Source organism: Pezoporus flaviventris, unplaced genomic scaffold, assembly GCF_033815535.1.
Source record: "Pezoporus flaviventris isolate CSIRO_AGI_PZ_B2104156 unplaced genomic scaffold, CSIRO_AGI_Pfla_v1 ptg000025l, whole genome shotgun sequence".
In the NCBI taxonomy this organism is placed as follows: Eukaryota; Metazoa; Chordata; class Aves; order Psittaciformes; family Psittacidae; genus Pezoporus; species Pezoporus flaviventris.
In genome coordinates, this window is record NW_026892573.1 from 6325023 (window position 1) to 6344174 (window position 19152).

The following is a 19152-nucleotide window of genomic DNA, read 5'->3' on the forward strand; positions in this document are numbered from 1 at the left end:
TTAAGACCATCTAGTTCCAACTCCCTGCTGTGGGCAAGGACAGCTTCCACTAGACCAGGTTGCTCCAAGACCCGTCCATCCTGGAGTTGAATACTGCTAGGGATAGGGCTCTCTGGTACAGCTATAGCTTCTCTGGTAAACCTGTGCCAGTGCCTCACCAACCTCACAGGGAAGAATTTCTTCCTGATATCTAGCCTAAATTTATCCTTTTTCTGTTTAAAACCGTGCCTCTTGTCCTGTCACTAGAGGCCCTGGTATAAAGTCTTGAAGCCTATGTTCTGTGCTAATCCTTGGCCACAGGATAAACATAGCAGCTGATTGTAGTAGAGGAGCCTTTGGGCAGCTCCCACTGGATTCGGCCGCTGGTGTGTCCTTACCTTTCTCTAAAGATGCAGGGTGAAGTTCTCATGTGCACACCCTTCATTTGACAGTGAAAATGATGGATAGGTTGTTGGTTTTTTTTTTTTGTGAGGAAATCCTGTAACAGCTTGTGTGACCAAAATGTGTGAATCTTTTCTGGGTCTGCCCAGAATGACATATGTCAATCAGAGGCCTGTTTGATGCTACATCACCTGGAGCTCCCATCATCTAGAGGGACATAAGATTATCTTATTTTCCCCTTACAGTGTTCAGTATATATATATGTAGTGCACTGAACTACTGTTATAGGTCTATAAGTATGGCAGAAAAAATGTCATGTATTCTAAAATGAAATACAGGGAGTGCAGTCATTCTTTTTCCTTTTGCCCATGTATAAATAATTTTAATAAAGCAGCAAGGTGTTTGGTTTTTTTATTATTATTGGTTGAACTGAGAACAGTCATGCTGGAATAAATTATATTCAACATCATAAATTTTGAAGAACATGTTGAGCTATCTCTTTGACAGCAGAAAGTGCTTCTAAGCAAGTTGGTTTAATTTCTTGAGGAGGAAGCAAAAATCCATAAGTTCCTGTGTCCCGAAGCTCAATGGTAAAAGAATATTTAATGCCAAGATCATAAGCCCAGTCATCTGACCCTCCAGGAGCTAAATCTGTATAAGAAGAGAAAACAGGTAAGTCACCTAGAACCAGAACTTTAGTTTTCTGCTCAAAAGCTGTCTTCTGATGCTAGCAAGGATGTGCTTTATTGCAGTAAAGTCATACTTACAAATTGTTTGTGCACCAGCACCAGGTCTGTAAATTTTCTTTGTTGTTCTCCTTATAGCTTTAGCTGCTTTCTTTGCCAGACTTTCCTGATATTAAACAAAACATTCTTAGCTTTAGTCCGTTGTGATAATAGTTAATATGTATGCAGTTAGGATTTACTTACACTGTGTTCTGTGTTAACTCACATTAGTTAAATGTTCTTATTAAAGGCTCTAGAAAACCCACAGAATGTGGTTAAAATTTTCAGCATATGCCCATGCCACAGTTTGCATTTCTGCTGTAGCTAGGTAAGAAATATATATGGGACCTTACCATCACTTCAGGCAGCAAACTATTGTCAGACCGTTTTTTCCCTCTTGTCTCAAATTTCTCCTTTTTCACCACAGTATTTTAAGTCACTATTGATTTATGTAGTATTGACATAGATTTTCATTGAGGGAATTCTACTATTAAACCTTAAAAGTAGCAAATGTCCACAATAGTACCTCATTGCTTAGGTGTATGGAGGGCATTTTTTCAGTTAAACACACAAGTACTTTTAGGATGTATGTAAACTGTGCAACATAATCAGAAATTAGCAAAATATCTTTTCAAGGTGCACAATAAAACAAGACTTTGCTCTTTAGCTTCAGTGTATCAGGGGTTGTTGTGTTATCAATCTGTAACAAGTATTTTTATTTTACCGTAGTCTTCAGAAGCAGCTTGATAAGTTACACACTGCTAGATCAGCCCAGACTTCTTTAAGTTCTTAGGAACAGCAAGAGAAATCTAATTTGCTAATTCCTGATCCTTAGAGCACCGTGTGTTCCTCATTAGAAGCCTAACAAAGCAAGGGAGAGATTTCTGAAATAAATTTCAGGAGCTGGGAAGACTTACCAGTTCATCATGGTCTTTGCTTTTTTCCATAGTGTAAGAGTATGGAAACAATACCAATTGGGAGTAAGAGTGCATGGTTATGTAGGCTTTAATGATGTCTTTGTGATCTCTGATAAACCGAGCCACTGCTTTCACTTCAGGCTCAGACTCAGGGTAGGGTCCACAGTATATCTCATGACATTCATAGGGAGATGCTCCTTCTCCTATAACAAAGAAGTGCACAGCGTTACTCCTTCTCCTCTTCTGCAGTTGTGATTAACAAAAGAGAAGAGTATGATGCTAATACAGAAGAAATGGACATGGCCATGCTGTGGAAAGAGCTCTCATGCTTCCAGAAATCAGTGTGAACCTGCTCGGATCTCTCACCTGCTATACACTTGGAAAAAAAAATGGAGAAGGTGAAGAAAAAAAGAATGACTCAAAGACCGGATAAAATGTCTTATAGGAGGGGATGAATATGCTCGATTTAAATTTACCTAGAACAAAATCGTGAAATCCCTTCTCAAAATCTAGAAGTCCTACAGAAAAAAAGACAGTTCTAAGTGATTACTGGGGGGAAAAAAACCTGCAACTTGGAAGTAGGAGAAACACAAATCAAAGGGAATGAGAAAAACTACGCACTGGCACAAGTTACCAGGAAGACGACTAGGATTCACCATTTTTGCTCTCTTCAGAATAAGACCAAATAACTTTCTGGAAGAAGCTAGGATCTTTAGGACATTAGGACATTAAAATGTTAAATGTCAGGTCTCCATGTTTTAATCAATTTTGTAAATTTTCCCCTTTGCTACTATCTCTAGTTTAAATGGACATTTTATCTTTAAATCTTATGCAGGAATAAAGCTCACTGAGTACTTTAACACCGGCAAGACTTTCTTCATCCTTGGGCATTGGTGTGTTTTAACAGATGCCCCTCTTTCAGAAATCAATAATGCCAGTTACATCTGCAAAGTTGCAGCCCTGAGAAAGAAACACAAGCTATTATCTTAAGATACAGGAGAGAAGGAAACATCTTTTGGTGCCAGTGATATCTAAGGAAGATCTATACCATGCCAAAGTAGCAGGGAGCATACCTGGATCCCAAAACCGCTTTAAAATTGTGATTGAAATGTATATATATCTCAATATGTAAAATTATTTAATTTAATATTTAACACATATACGTATATATGTTTTAATATACTAAACTAAAACATATACATATGCTAACCTAAAACATATACATATATATGTTTTAATTAAAAGTTCCAAGGCTCCATAAAGGTGTATTTCATGAAATGTAGTTGCAATAGACAGAAAGTTTAGGTGATATGGTGATGTGTGGTTGTTGATGTTATGAATAAACCTGTATTTTCGTTCATTGAACTGTTCCACAGATGCTGCAAGCTCCTTTATAATATCAATGGCTAAAAATAAATGCCCCTTGTATGAAGAAGCAGAAATAATACACTGAAGAGAGAAGGCTGTGTGGGAGAAGTGGCGACAGAGAGGCTCTGGGAGGTGCAGGCTGGGAGGTCAGAAACAAGGGTACTGGGGTAGAGAGGGCTGTGGCACATTTATATTCTGGGATATAAGTATAAACCTTAATGTTTCTGAATCAAGGGGGATTTCACAGTCCATGAAAATTCATGCACATGAAAATACAAACAGTTCCTGGCATTTGAGCAAAGTCATGCAAAACAGGCAAAATGAGAATGTTAAATTTTACACTGTTTTGTTTTGCAAAGAAGGGAGAACTCTCCAAGGAAAAAGGCAATGAAGAATCTGTTGGCTGGCAATCTTAGATAAATGTTCTGTCTGCTTTCCTAAATTCTTGTGCAGATTGAAAGCAGCCAGCTAAAGGAACAATATGGAAAATGTGGAGAACAATTTAAATCCAGGTTCCAGTCAAAATTGGTTCCACAGAGCAAATTCCAAGTTAGTGCATTGCTTTTTGTGGAATAATTTTGCTTCATACTGGTATAAAAGAAAAACATACAGTATCAGTGCATTTAGTGTATTTTTCTCTTCAAAAAAACCATGAGGGATTTGTTCATAAACTTCATAAAGTTGTTATCTAAGCAGCTGAAGAGGGAAAACAGCTTTAAATGCATACAGCTGAAACCCAGGATTTTGCGGTGGCACAAGCAAATCTGAAGCCGGTGGAAGTCTGAACATTGGGCACCCCTGACAAGAACTCTTCTCTGCTTAGAAAAGTTAACTTGCAGGTCTCCATGAATCTGTGGCCTTTTCCTATGAACACAATTCTGTTATTGTATTCAATTGACACAGCTACTAATAATTGCAGCAGTATTATAAAGTGATAAAACTCCAGCTTGGTTCTGAGAATCCTGTTGAACAGCAATAATGGAGATTTTTACAGTTAATATGTTCTGGGTTAAATCTGCTCAACTGTTGCTACCAGTCACTAATGTATCTGAATCAGTATAAACAATATTTTTATGCTAACTAAGAAAAACAGGGGTTGTTTTTTCAGCATTTTACTGACTATAGTTACAGGTATATATACATAAATATAACTAAAAGAAGCAGAAACTTAGGAACAACCTTACAATCACCTGTTTAAGTTATTACAAGCATCTGACTTAGTCCTTAGATTCACCTTTACATTTTTTTTTTCTCCAATGACCCTACAAATTGCTGAGGCTTTTCTATGTTTCCAAACACGTCTAAAAGGGAGGAGTGTAGCATGGCTGAAAACAGTATGAATGCTTCCCTGATTACTTAAGTAAGATGTTCTGGTTTTGCCCTATAAGAAGGTGTATGTTTTGTCCAAAGATTTACTTAAAGAGGAAGCACTTTCTAATCTACCTGTTTTCTTCTGCTCTTTGTGAAATAGAAACATCTCTCCACTTCAGAAGTTGTTCACCAGAAGTGCTTGACAAGTTGAGCGCGCTACATTGTATAACCTTGAAACTAGTATCTGTATCACATAGGTTTTTGCTGTTACTCCTTCAGACTTCTCCAAATTCTGTTTTTATGACACATTTATACTGAATATCACTTTCAGATCTATGTTTGTGGTCTCCATCTTCATAATTTTGTGCCTGAAAAAATGTGTGGTTTTCCCCATATAATAGCCATGGGTGGTTAATAAACATCTTTATTCCCAGTTTAATAATTGACTAAAATGACCAAAAGTCATACAGGACATTACTGTCAGTATTCTGTGTAGCCAGATCTGACCCATAGGTTAACATTTTAAGGCAGCTATTCTGCATTAAAAACCTGTCAAGCACTAAACTGCCTGTAGGTAAATAAACGTGATACAGCCTTGAAAACAACAAACACTGGGAGCCAAAAAATCTTGGTCAGCTAGGCATTACTGAAGGATGATTGGGGTGATCAATTAACACAGCACAATGGAGCATCTATTCAACTGGATGGTGTAACAGCTCTTGATTGACATGACAAGGGATATTGAGATGGTTCTCTTCCATCTTTTGTCCCTCCCCTTAATAGCCTACACCACATGTGTTATGGTGTGATGCAAGGGGCAGGATCCAGGGTCCTGGTCCCCCTCTCTCTTGTCATGGTGCTGGGAAGAGGTTAATCCCCTCTGAGGAGGAAAAATCCTGAGTCCCAACAAAAAGTGTCTGAAGTTGAAGTATTCACTTGTTCATAACAGATAATCAGCTGCATTTGTCTTTATATTAACTCTGTGAAATAGGAATTTTTTTTTTTTCCAAAATAATGAATTTTAAAGGCTGAAAGTGAGGCAGGGGTACAATAGGAAGGAAGTTATATCATACCACACCAGTGCGCATCAAAATTCCTGTTCATGTCAGTACCAATGCACTTGCTGTTACCATGCGATGAGCGGCTCTTTCTCCACAGCCGATTCTATGGAAACGAACACACAAGCCATGCTCAGGGAAAAAAGCTGAGAGAAACAATGCACCATCTCATTGATTAATTAAATGTGACTTCCCACTTGTGCCTCTACAGGTCATGCGTCAAGGAAGATGCAAAAGACCAAGGCAGATTATAAAACCACAATCTGCTTGCCAGCAAGGCTGGATGATAAAAGACAATACGGGGTAGGATAAGAAGTGGTCACATCTGGTCTGATTGCAATGGATTTGGACTGGGGAAGGAGAGGAGGAGACATACAGTTTGGCCAGAAACATGAGTTTAGAACTCCCAAGTCCAACCTTTTTGTAGGCATTGCTGACAGCATGTGGAAAGTTGGAAATTTGGTGTGCAGCTGTTGAGGTATATATATGTAGTTATGCAAATGTGAGACAGGCTGGGTTAAGACTGGATGAGTAAAAGAGTGGAGGAAGATTGTTGTGGTTTCTTTTTAATGTGAGTGAATGGTCTAAAAACCAAAGAACCATCTCAACAGCTTGGAATTTGCAACCAATACATAAAATCTTGGACAAAAGATACATGTTGTACCTTCATGTATATGAAGCAAAAAGTACACCGAAAATGGGGCTACGTTGTAGGAGGAAGGTGTGAGCTATTGACTGTTCTTTGTGTGATGCAGCATGCTGTCCAGCTTGTGCTGGATTGTGCCAGTAGCTGTAACCTTGCTGCTGAAGTATTAAAATCCCAAGGTGAGATTCTGTCATTTACAAATGCATTTCTGGCATTCTGGAAGACACCAAGGCACTGTGGGTCAGATGCCAATTTGTTGCAGAATTTGTTCTTTTTGACATACGGCAAAGATGCAGAAATTGCAAGCATAGATTAAGAGTTCGGGGCATGCAGTTCCAGGGTGGAAATGATGCCCTAAGCATGCTCACTGATGGTTCACATAAATAACACATCAGTGCGTTGCATAGGCTGTCAGAAAAGCTCTACATACAGAAGGATGGCTCCACGTGTACTCGTAGCCATCTACATTGATCACAGGCATGATGTAGAAGTCAAAGTGCTCCAGAAGTGCTGTCATGGTCTGATCTCTCTCACGCACATGGATTGCCTATAAAGCACAGGAGAAGCTTCTTAAAAGCATTTGTAACAGTGGTTTTCTTACCTTCCTAGAAAGGCACCTGATGGCCTATGTAAAATAACCATGCAATTATCAGACCAGTCTATCTCCTGGTAGAGATGCATCACATCGCAGAAACTGCTAAACAGCAAAGTAGCTCTTTGGTTAGAAATGCCAGGGAGAGGGTAAGAATTGAACTGACACAGTCAATCAGATATGCTGCCGTCCAATGTTAATTGGTGATCATGAGGTAGAGTTGAAGCCTGTTAAGAGGAAGGTTTGAGCTTCTGCTAGTCATATAAAATACAGGAACCCTCCCTCCCACTGAAAATACCACGAAAGTAGTGGTATATAAAATAAATCAGGACATAAAATAAAGCAGGCCCCAAAATAACAAGTAACGTTTCAAATGGCTGCTGTATATAACATTATTTTTTCTTTCTTATCTAACTGGTTGTTGGTCTGTGACACAGGGATAAATTTTAACCTAGATAAGTGGGTTTATTACTATTAAAATAGATTGTTATTAATCATATAATATTTTTATTGTTATTATTTATGCCTTACTTAAACCACTTTATTATTTTTAAAACCTTCCTCATTTTACTGAGGAAATGGGCTTTCTCTGACTAAATGGGAAGTGTCAATCTTTCTACAAAATTAAATGATAAAGAGTGAACCCATTATAAGAATGCCTAGGATTTACTAGAGAGAGCTAGTGATTTTAATGTGTGTGTGCAGATGCGGATTAATGTCAGATTTTGAAATGTTATTTTTATGAAGTGATATAAAAATAAAATTTGAATTTAAAACACATAAATGAGATCAAAAGGATTGTGAACCTAAATGTTCCGCTTGTTTTCTGAAAAATGCTGCAGGGACATGTCACTGGCAAAGTGACAGCACAGCTGGTAATTATTTGGAGCAGCATGAAAAGGGCAAATGCATTTCTCTCCAAGGGACCCTTAGAGGCTGGCATTATAGGTGGGTCACAAGGTACATTCTGCTGTATCTGCTCCTAACTCTTGCAATATCCTTTCAAATATTATAGTCACTGAGATTTTATTGTTGTGACTGAGGACAGATATAAACACATGATGATGATGATGATGATGATTATTATTATTATCCTTATTATTTAGTTCCATCATGAACTGTAATTCATGTTTGAAGAACTCATCTATGTTGTTTCTCTGGCTACAGTACTGATGATTGTGAAGTCTGAATCTCATCTAGCATATTTTTACAATGAACTTTGCTTTGTGGAAAACAGTGAATGATACCTCAAGATATTAACTGAGCAAGCTGGGCAACCTTGTCTGGGCCAGAAAGGCATTAGGAGCCTTTTTCTGGTACATACTAGGAATTGGGCCAGCAGCTTAACAGAGTTGAGCAGAGATGCCTCAAATTCCAAAAGACAAAGGCAACATATGTTAAGGTACAGGTGAAAACCATGGATGTTGAATCTTTTCGTGTACTTTTGTTCACTATTCTGAGCAGTGTAGGTATCAAAAATACCAAAGATCAGATGTGACCATCGGTCTGCAACTGCACATCAGGGCTGGTTTTGGGCTAAGCCCATACTACAGTCTCATCCCATCAGTGATTTACTAGTTCCCATGAGCTGGTACTATGCATGTGGCTGGCAGATGTGGATCGTGTTCTGGAGGTCTGAAATGAGGTTGTCTCTAGGAGGGATGGTACCTTTAGAAGAAGGTGGCTTGTGTGGCCTCGTTCTCTGAATGAGACAGACTGGAAAAAAGCAGGAGCACAAATAAATAATGCAGAGGCAGGACGCAGAGGAGCAGTAGGAGCAGGCACGGCAGCAGGTGACACATCACAGCAAGTGATAAATAGAGATTGCTGGCATTCATGCTGGTGTGGAGCTATGCCATGCCTGGAGCAAGAGGTACGTATTTCTTTAGGAAGGCATGTAGGGAAAAGTCAGGGGTTGTAGGACAGCTTGAGCTCACTCTGGGTCTCCTCTGATCTACTCCAGGCAGGGCCAGCTGCCAGTAATATGGGCATGAGCCACCATGTGCTGCATGATTCAGAGCTAAGATCATTCCTTGGATCCATGTGGTGATATGGGCACAGCCCTAGTAGATTACCAGGTACTTGCTTTTCCTGACATGCCCTCTCCATCCATGACTGTTCATAATTGTAAACATCTATGTTGAATCTGCTGCACATTTGAAGAAACTTTGAAGTTTCTTTCATATACTTGAGAATACATCTGAGCTCTTTTGCGTTTGATCCATATGACATTCTGTCTGTCGCACACATCCCCCCCCTCCACCTACTCACACATGCATATGTGCACACACGCTCACTGCTATGTATGCAGCTTAGACACAAAACTCGTATGTTGGTGTTGTAGATTAAGACTTCATGAAGCTTAGAGTGCAATCTGGTAAATAATCGAGATTTTTTGCTTTGCTTTGAAAATGATAATCAATCAGATGTGTTTAGCTACTCACATGGCCTATGAACCACAGGCAAAAAGCAGGAGAAATCCATTCCCTAGCATGGATACCACAGTCAATCCATATGACACTTTTGGATTTGTCCTGCCTTTTAGAAAGCTGACAAAAGAGAACTTGTATTAAAATGGCACCGTTGCAAAGTGAACCACCTGAAAGCAGAAGTAAAAAGCGTAACCAAGATGGAAGAAGAAACATCTGTCTTGTGAGGAGAGCTTAGTCTGATACTGGGCCAGGATACTGCTGTCAGTTATATTCACATGCAGTCAGGGAGCCATGTTCAGACTGCTTGCAGCAAGCTCCTAACATAGCATCAAGACTACAGCAAGACCTGAGGCCAAGTGAGTAGGTCACCAACTAAGCAGGGCAACAAACTAGGTTGGATTCATAGTTAGCAGAGGAGGGTATTCACCACACCAGTATTTCATGCATTTGGAAGATGGCCTAGATGTGACAACTTTCTTGTGACCCAACAAGGAGCCTAATGTGGTCAAGTGCCTTTGCAAATGCAATACACATTATTGCAAGAATTTAAGAAAATTCTAACCCCCACAAAAATATGCATATAAGTATAGATTTAAGAAAGTGTTCTGGCCAAACCTCGTCACTTGCTGACATTAATACTTGGACAGGTTTTGCAGTAAGTCACAGCTGTACCTTCAGAACATAAAGCGGTCTTTTTTCATATGATGATCCAATATATATTTTCTGGAGGAGGTCAGAATGGACTTTCACTACTTCTTCCATCCAATAATATATCTGCAAGGTTGAAGTTAGCAAATTGATCTTATCCCAATTGTTTGCCTTCATCCCTGAACGTGGTCTAGACTTAGATTAATTCTTCCTCCCAAAATCCTGCCTCTTTAGCTGATGAGAAAGAAAAACTAGCAATTCAGCCCACTTACCACTTTTCTCTCTGTAATTTCTCATAAAACCCCCACTAAGATACAGTCACAACAGTGTCCAAATGTAGCCCTGAAATTCCTCTTTACTTCTACTTAGTTAAATTGCTGTTCATTTGATGTGTAAAATATTTGTATGTTGTTTTGTGGCTTCATTTTCCTTCCTTATTAACTGTATGTGAATGGCAGTTTGAGGCAAAAATGAGATTTTGTCTGGGGCTTCTTTCTTTATGAAGGCATTACAGTAAATACAACTCTCAGTGGCTGAGCAATACAATGGTAATAATTTACCTGATGATGATTTCTTTCCTTATCTCCATTCTCAAACATGAGACAAATTTCAGCCTTTGAATCTACAGAGGGTTACGACAAAAATGTCTTACTTCTTTCATCGAATGGTAGTTTTCATAATATGATGAAGATATGCGTGGGTTGACTGTGTCATTGATTATTTGTTTTTCAATAAGTCCTTGAACATCTCCCAGTGAGACTCTGAAAAAGAGCACAATGTCCTGTGAAATAAATGGCAAACAACTTTACAGAAACATTCACGACAACAAATAAAAAAATACATACTTGTGTTGGATGGTCAGTTGCCTTAACTGAGCTTTTATGCTATTTATGCTGGATGCCCTGACATAGAAATGGACTTCTCTGTCCTTCTTGATATTTTCAACCACAACAGGTTGCCAGAGAATGACCTGCAAAGTTTCCAAAAGCATTTAATTTTTTTTTTTTTTAACTTAGGAAAGAAAGAATATTCTTACTGACATTTAAGAAGTATTTCAAAAATAATCAAAGCATACGTTTTCAGTTTAAGACACCACTTGTAACAAGCAGTTTAATGTTCCCTGTGTTGTGTTTCTGCATTCTGCTGCGGCTGGAAATAAAACGTGTGTGTTTAAGACATGTTTATAGTAACTTCTGCACATAAATTCATAAATCAGGAACAAAGACAGGAACATAACCTTTTCCGAGATAGTATTTCTGGTATAATAGATATGCTTAGCTGGTTATTATGTTACATGTTTTAAAGTCTGCTGAGAGTTATTTTCCCTGAGGGTATTTGGAGAATTAATGAAGATCAGGCTAGTCTTTGTGGTTATTGTATTTGCTGATGACTTTGATCAGGGGGGAAATAAGTGCCAGAAGGGGTTTGAATATAAGTCAAGTTGAAGCAGCAATACAGAGATTAGAAATGGGAGCAAAATAAGAAAATGAGATTCTTCTTGGTAAAATTAAATCTTTTACAATAATAAAATCAGAAGCCAAAATATTCAATAAAAGACTGAAACTTTAAAACCAGTAATACCAAAAGATCTAGGAGTGACAGTAAGAAGAAATTTAGTTATGAATTCACAATGTGAAAAAGATCAACATAATCCTTGGATGCATTTTTGAAAACATACAACACGGAGTTGCCAGACAAAAGGGTTTATTTTTTTTCCTTTCTGATGTGGTTGCATTATTATATTCAACTTAGGCACCATGTTTCCAGGCATGTAGCAGTTGTCAGTTGTTTACCTCACTCATACCTCAGAGAGAATGTGTCTGCAAAATCTTACAGAAAACTCATCCATGCTTTTAATCAACACTTTGGAACAGTAAGTGGGAAAACATTTGGATATATTACTGCAGTGTGCTATACAAATGGTTGAGCTAGTCTCAGTGTATCACCTCACATATTATTGGCAGGGTAGTAGCAGCATCACATGGCTCAGCATTGTTTGGAAAACCCATCTAAGATGCAAGCTGGATGCTTAGCTGCCCAGCACTGATTTTCCAGTTTCCCTAGCTAGACTGCTGTCTCCACCAGCATGCACTAGTTCAGATTGAGTTTCTCTTAGGTGAAGGCATTATTTGAATGGAGAGTGATGAAAACCAAGGAACTCTGGATTGACACAGCTGAGGTGGCAGAGGAGCAGTGAATGGGGATAAATGGGAAACTCTCATAATGCGTATGATTATTGGTTTCTTTACCTATTATCGCAATGGTCAATACTACCCCATGGCAGCAAGAAAAGACTCTCTTGTAGGTGTTACTGCATCTGGGTCTTCTGATGGAGGCTACGTGCAATGTGTGTGCTGCAAGAACAAAGTATTTCCTTTGCTTTAGGTTTTTGCTTCCAACTGCAGGAGTAGCACCTATAATTAGCCTGATAATTCTTCTTGTAAGATGCTAATTTTCATATGCTTCTTCTTTGCTAGATTGCTAGATTGGAACCATTCAAATTTGTTAGGAGGCACTATTTATGGCTTCCCTTTCCTTCTTTCATTCCCTTTCTCTTCTTATAACTCGCTCAATCTGTAGCCATGGGAAAAAAATGGTCAGTTTATAACCCTTGAAAAATGTTCGGCTTGCGTATTCACACAAGTGACTTGGTAGAAATCAGCACATGCTCTCTCTGCACTGAATGTACTGCAGTTGTTCTTAATGACTTCTTGGGGCTCCTGCATACAGGAGTGAAGTGAAGAATGATGGTGATGAGGAAGAAATGGAGGAGGGAAGATTTACTTTGGTACAAGAAAGGAGACAGATGTGTGAATTGACTTGTGGAAGTGGAAAAGAGGAAGGAAGGTTATCAAGGTTTGTGAGAACTAAAGGGAAGGATCAAAAGATGCTAATAGGAACAGCAGAAGACTGGTAGAATTTTGGGGTGGACATAAAACAAATAGTAGCCAAGAAAGACAGAGAAAGACTGGGCATAAGCACCACTGAAAGCTTTCATCCATCTGTAACACATCCTCAATCATACTGTAAATTATGTTGGTTGATGGAACATTTACAACTTTGTTGCAGAGTGTTGGCTTCAAACTGGGAGGGTGCAGCTGGGCAAATGCTTTTGAAGAGGAAGAGATGGCTCATTTTAATTAAATACTCTAGTCTTTAATGAAAGGTTAAAATGCTTTTTGAGTTTTGGTTGTTTACTTTTAAAAAAGCTATTGCTTAAGAGATTTTTATCTTTTAAATGCTGCTTTAAGAAAACTACCATAAAAATCCAGTACTGATCTTCAAAGCTGTGCAAGTCATATAGGTCAAGACTGCATTGGTCTAAAATGCTGAGGCTCCCTAGCAAGCGTGTTTCTATTTACTGTGTGTTGGTGCTTTGCCAGTTTTTCAGTGTCTTACTCCACAAAATCAATTGCAGAAATCTGAGCTCTATTATAATGCATTACTTCAACTTTATGAAGAAAGGATCTCCTCATGTAAGTCAGAAGATAGTGGAGCAATGAAAATCAGGCATTTGTTGAGTTGCTGTATTGGAACAAGTGAATAAAAGTGGGCTAAATCTTCCTCTGGTAAGAAAGGCAGTATTAGTTCACCTGGAGGAAGAAACTGGCCTAGATACAAGAAAGGCAGAGGGATCTGTTTACCTCAGTGGTGTTCAATAAATCCTGAAGTGCTTCAACCTGTTTGTCTGTTTGTGGAAGAGCCCACAAAACTTCATCTCTGAAAAAGAAGGGTATTTAAGTAAAGCACAGGTACTCAGAACTCTAGGTCATGTGAAAGTAGAGAAGCAGGCTTGGCCTTTCTCATCTTCCCTGGCTTGGCTGCCGTGGACTCAAAGATTCAACAATGCAGATGCTGAGCTCCATTCCAGCCTTTGCTTTTGCCAGCCAGTAAAATCCATGAAGGAAGTGGTGCAGGGCTTTGGTAGCCAATATTTATTGATGGACTATGAGAACCATCCCGGGAGCTGGTACCAGCGCAACAGCAACAAGCTCCAGCTGCACCTGAGTGCAGCAGCACCGGTGGAAAACTAGCCTAGACCAGGAAGAGAGCTCTCCTGTTGTCCCCCGAGTTCTGTGGTCTCAGCCACTGTTCAGCAGTGGAAAAAGCCCTCCCAGGTGGGCAAAAGCAAAACATGATGTTTTATAGATGAGCAGAGACTACCACCATCATCATTTCTACTAAAGTCCAGCTGTCCCAGTCTCCTAATTTCTGTCCCTCTGCCAGGTATTGTTTCAGTTGGTCTATACCACTGTCCTCCCCCTCTTTGCCTGGTAACTTATATTCCCCTTCTACTTGAAACCCATGGTCTGGATATGCAGTACATGAAATGGTGCAATCCAGCTGCTCCATGCCTCGCCCCACTATTGGTGACAGAAGTGAAATTCACTTTCTGGAAAGAAAATCCACTATTTTTGCATTGTAAATCCAGTCCTGATTTCCAGTTCCCTGCAAGCTCTGTAGCTCAAAATTGCACTGGATAGATAATTAAAATAATTTGTCTGTGTAGAAGGAGCAGACACAGGGGAATGTCAAACACTTATTTCCATTGTCTGGAAATCAGGCCCTCAGCCTTCTAATCGTGTGGAGTTGGCAGTAGTGTATAAACCTGACACTGTGGAAGCCCCTGCCAGCTGTGTCTGCAAAGACTATTCTGAAAAGAAAACAGGCAGAGCTATCAGAACTAGTGTTTTCAAGCTGCATAACACGATTGTCACAACTCAGTGTTGTGACTGATTTCAAGCAGAGACATGACAGCATCTGGCAGCCTGGTAATTTATCTTTTCTACTTTTAGCCACGTTCAAAGCAATCACTGTTGTTTCTCATGTAAAACCAGCAATATGCCAGCCCTATTTTTGCCTCCACCGTCATTTGACAGAGCATCAAAAAGTAATCAGGGATAGTCAGAGTTGGCATTTTGCCTATTTCTTTAGGCAAGTGTAGTTCACAGTGTGTTTTTGTGGCTACTTTAAAAGTGAATTTGTCTTCTTGTATCTGAGGGAGTCTTTTCAGAGGGGAGGCCAGAAAAGTGCTGCTACATCTGGCTTTGTCCTGTGATTCACACAGCCTGAGAGTGCTATGATGAGGAAGCTGGTATGTACTTGCACCCCAACATTTGCTGCACAAATATTTCAACTGAGTGTGGTAAGTACTGGGCAGGTCATAGCCAGCAGCAATTCCTCTACAGCTCTCATTGGTAGGACCTGAATACACTGAAGAAGCTGATCTGAGTTCTGCCCTTGCTCTTGTAGCCATGTTTAACATGGAGAGTAGTAACAGCTGAAATTGTAGTCGTTCAGCTTCTCAGTTCCTTTGCTTTGAGGAAAAGCTCTAATTGTTGCCTTTATACAAATCTCAGAAACAACCTCCCATCCCCAGCTTCCTTTTCCTGCCTACTGCCCTGGTTGGACATGTTCATCTTGAATACGCTTCCACTTTTTGTCCTCATGCCCTGCTTCCCTAGTTACTCTTTAAGTTTGTCCTTAAGAGGTTCCTTCATATTCCACTCCTCTAACTTTCTGCCAGGGTCCCACTGGGCTCTGTCATTGTTCCCCATCTATTTTGCCTCTACTTTTTCTTTGGGTGACAAAAGTAAGTCCAGCTGCCATCCCCCACAATGCTCAGGCCTTAACTTGTAGCTATGACAGAGTGAGTGGGATGCATTACAGCTCATTTTAGATGGTTTTGGTATCTGAGCTTGTCACTCCTAATAAAGAAACAGACATTTTCAGGGTCTGGTTAACCTGAGTGAATTTAGATGTGTGTGCTAAACTGGAATAAGTTATAACCCAAATACACATATTTTTCTCCACTAGCTGTACAGGAGGTGAAGGGGACTTGTTCCCATGCAGCACTCTACAGAAATCCCATATAGTCAGCTGAATCCCACCCATGGGCCCTGGCCACCCTCTCACAGATAGTCGCAAATCAGTGCTGGCTCTCTGGCATGTCAGTCTCTTCATCTCTCCTCTCCATTTCTCAGTCACTGTGAATGCCAGTGGCATCACATGCCGCAAAACCAAGGCACCAGCAGGGATGTGTCTCTCTGTCCTCATAGCCTGGCTTCATTTGAATCTTGCGTGTTGTGACTATCATCTCCAGAAAAGAGACCTCCGTACCTGTCTTCAGCTGAATGTCTTACCTGCCTCTGGCAGGTAGTGTCACTAGAGGAGTGCTGCCAGCATCATCACCCGTTCTCCTGGACCGTGTAAGCTGTTCATCTGACTCGAGCAGAGATGTCTGCCTGTGGGCTCTTTTCTCCCACCTTGCTGTCTCTCAGTCAGCTGCCACACTTGCCCTTTCCCTACAAGTGAACTGTGTGTCTTTCCACTGTTCCCAACTCTTTCACAAGTCTCACAATGCAGTAATCACACTATAACCTTGCAAAAGCAAGCTTTAATACATGACCATTAAATCCTTCCACACTAGCACCCAAATAAAAGTAAAAAGTCAGTTATATCACCTTTAAAATCTCATTGTTTTAGCCATTTTTATAAATAGGGCTGGGAAAGTTAGACTCAGACTTTTCAGTGGGAAATGTTGCATTCTTCTGTAAGGGTCAGATATTCATCATTTAATTAAAATATGAAATAGATGAACCTTCAAGTAGCACAGAGCAGTATTGCCCAACTGAATTAACTTAAAAACATGTTTAATTGTCCCCCTATTAACCTAAAACCATGTTTAACTGCTCCCCCGCTGTAACCTTCCTCACACCTCTGTAGCAATCTAGAACAAAACAGGATTGTAACACAAATGGGGGTGAAATATCCTCTTCTGAGACATTAACTCGGTGGTGTTCATCTCTCACAGGTCTGCCACTGGCATGTGGTGTGGAGTTACAGAGGGGCTGTGAGACATAATTCACTATTATTTGTGTGGGTGTTTCAGTCCTGTGAGCGGGTTGTGTTTAATCGTGATTCCTGTAGGTTGTTCAGCTTGCTTAATAGCACCACAAGGGGCTTATCCTCTTAGTTCTACCTATTAAAACATTTCAGTTCTTTAAATCATCTGTACATGTAGAAAATCAAAGCACTTTGCCCGTCTTCATCTCTGACATATGTCCTTGTGTTTTAAGAAAGAGTTTGGTTCCCGGGCATTTCTGAAATTTATCAATAGGTAACAATAAAGCTGCTTCTAGAACATTGTACAAATACCGAATGGTTATTCAAAAATGATTTAGGACTGGAAAAACAATCATCAAAGCTGCTTTAGAAAGAAAACAGATTGTTAGCACTTTCTGAAATGGTTTATCTTTCTACCTCAAGAAGTAATTCACTTAAGATCTTGTTTTAAGGCAAATGAAGCAAATTATTTTATCCCATTAAGTTTCAGAATGCCCTTTACTGGCATTCAAAAGAACTGAATGAACAAAATTGATTGGCACTTAGACCAAAAAGAATAGTTTTAATATGATTAAAAACATGGGATTTATGGATGCAAAGAAGACTTAGAATAATTTCATTTCCTCCATCATCTATATGTTAAATTGAACCACATATCCAATTACAAGACCAATAAATAAATGTCAGCCTTTGCCAAATGTTTTCTTATGAGACTTGGAGTTATTCTGCCTCAGTACATTCCCTGTCCCACTCACCACACTCTTAAAGCCCAGTAGTACCAGTAGATATTTACCTTGAAAGAGTGAAGACATGCTTCTCCTGAATCCAGATAAGTAGGGTAAAAAAGAGCAGGCAAAACTTCATCTTCATGGCATACACAATGAAACTAAATGCAATTGGAAAGCCGAGGGTTCAGGACCCACATTATTGATTTAAAAAACGTTATTTAAAGAGTGGTTAAAATTTACTACTGTCTCTCATCTCAAGCCCAAGCTCCCAAGCTCCTGGTGGCTAAGTCAATATGACAGAGCTCCCTGGGGAGGTCCTGCTCATATTGATGTTGTCCACTTCCAAAAGGATAAAGTACATTTTGGGCATTTTCATATTGACAAGTCACTTTGTCATCTCAGCCTCTAAGTCATTTCACTGTGGCTACAAACCACAGACATAAGAAAGAATACACAGCACAAAGGTTTTGTGATCCTGTAATGTTTACAGAGGGTACATCTGTCCTAAGAAGCCAGACAGCTGAGTTTTAGATGGCTGAAGTCAGCAGAGGTGAATGATGCTACCCAGTGAGTACCCTGGGGTTATAATGTCTGTGAATATACACCAACACTGGAACTCCCCAAACTGGACACCAAAGGGAAAATAAAAAAAACACTGACACCTTACCTAGATTTTATAGTTCCTATTTTATCTTTTGTAGGTGTTGTTCAAACAAATTGGAAGTTCTGGTAAGGTACAGAGGCCATTCACAGCAGGGGAAGTGCTGTGCCACAGGGGTTGATTTTTAAACCAGGGGTTCAGATGCTCTTCCCTCATGTAGGCAAAAGGAAGCTGCCAACAGAGGATAAAATACAGGAGATGAAGCTTGGCCATCCAGGCACCCTTTTGTCTGGAAATGTCTGATGCACAGACACAAATTCAGAGAAAAATTGAACCTACTGAGATAGGTGTAACAGAGGAAATTGAAAAGCTGATGGAGTGGGGTTGCTGGTAACAAAGGAAATAAAAGATCATATTTCTTTATGTCTTAAAGCATTAATTAAGTAGGAAAAGGGAACACTTTCTACTAACTACCTGAGAAGAAAGTTTGGGAAAATGTGAGACTTTTTTTTATGTTGATTGCTTTTACTGTGGGTTCTTCAGCTTTTCGCAAAGAGGTGGCTCACACCCTGTTTGAAAGCTGCTGTTTTCCTGCTTGGTTTTGGGTTTCTGGTATGTATTGAAAGTGTTTCACATCCCCCCAAAAAAGCAAAACTGGGTGCTTGAGGAAACTAAAGACACTAAATGAAATTCTGAGGAAGGACAAACTAGAGTCTTGTGGTGGTTAAGGCACTGCACAGGTTAAAACAAAATAAACAGAAAAGTAAATGTAGGATGGAAGACCAAAAAAAAGAGAAACTTAAGCATTAACTTCTCTACTTCCACCCAGCTGTTAGGGGTCATCATTTGTCCTTATGTTGACCATACCCCTACCCACTTGTCTTGTCCTCTTAGAAACA

General features: G+C 39.6%; 1 protein-coding gene and 1 long non-coding RNA gene across 2 annotated transcripts; one reads left to right on the forward strand and one right to left on the reverse strand.

Annotated features, from left to right (window-relative positions):
• Window positions 1-823: 823 nt before the first annotated feature.
• CPB2 (carboxypeptidase B2) lies at window positions 824-17923 on the reverse strand. The gene is made up of 11 exons (XM_061457353.1): window positions 17718-17923; window positions 13723-13798; window positions 10924-11048; window positions 10731-10839; window positions 10103-10204; window positions 9443-9547; window positions 6837-6953; window positions 5776-5866; window positions 2024-2226; window positions 1149-1233; window positions 824-1032 (listed from the first exon to the last, which is right to left on the reverse strand). Exons 1-11 carry the CDS (start codon window positions 17792-17794, stop codon window positions 848-850), a joined length of 1275 nt encoding a protein of 424 aa, XP_061313337.1. The 5' UTR covers window positions 17795-17923; the 3' UTR covers window positions 824-847.
• Window positions 14587-18637, forward strand: LOC133271391 (uncharacterized). The gene is made up of 3 exons (XR_009744121.1): window positions 14587-14850; window positions 16063-16287; window positions 18474-18637. It is a non-coding gene; the product is annotated as an uncharacterized LOC133271391 (long non-coding RNA).
• The last annotated feature ends 515 nt before the right edge of the window (window positions 18638-19152 follow it).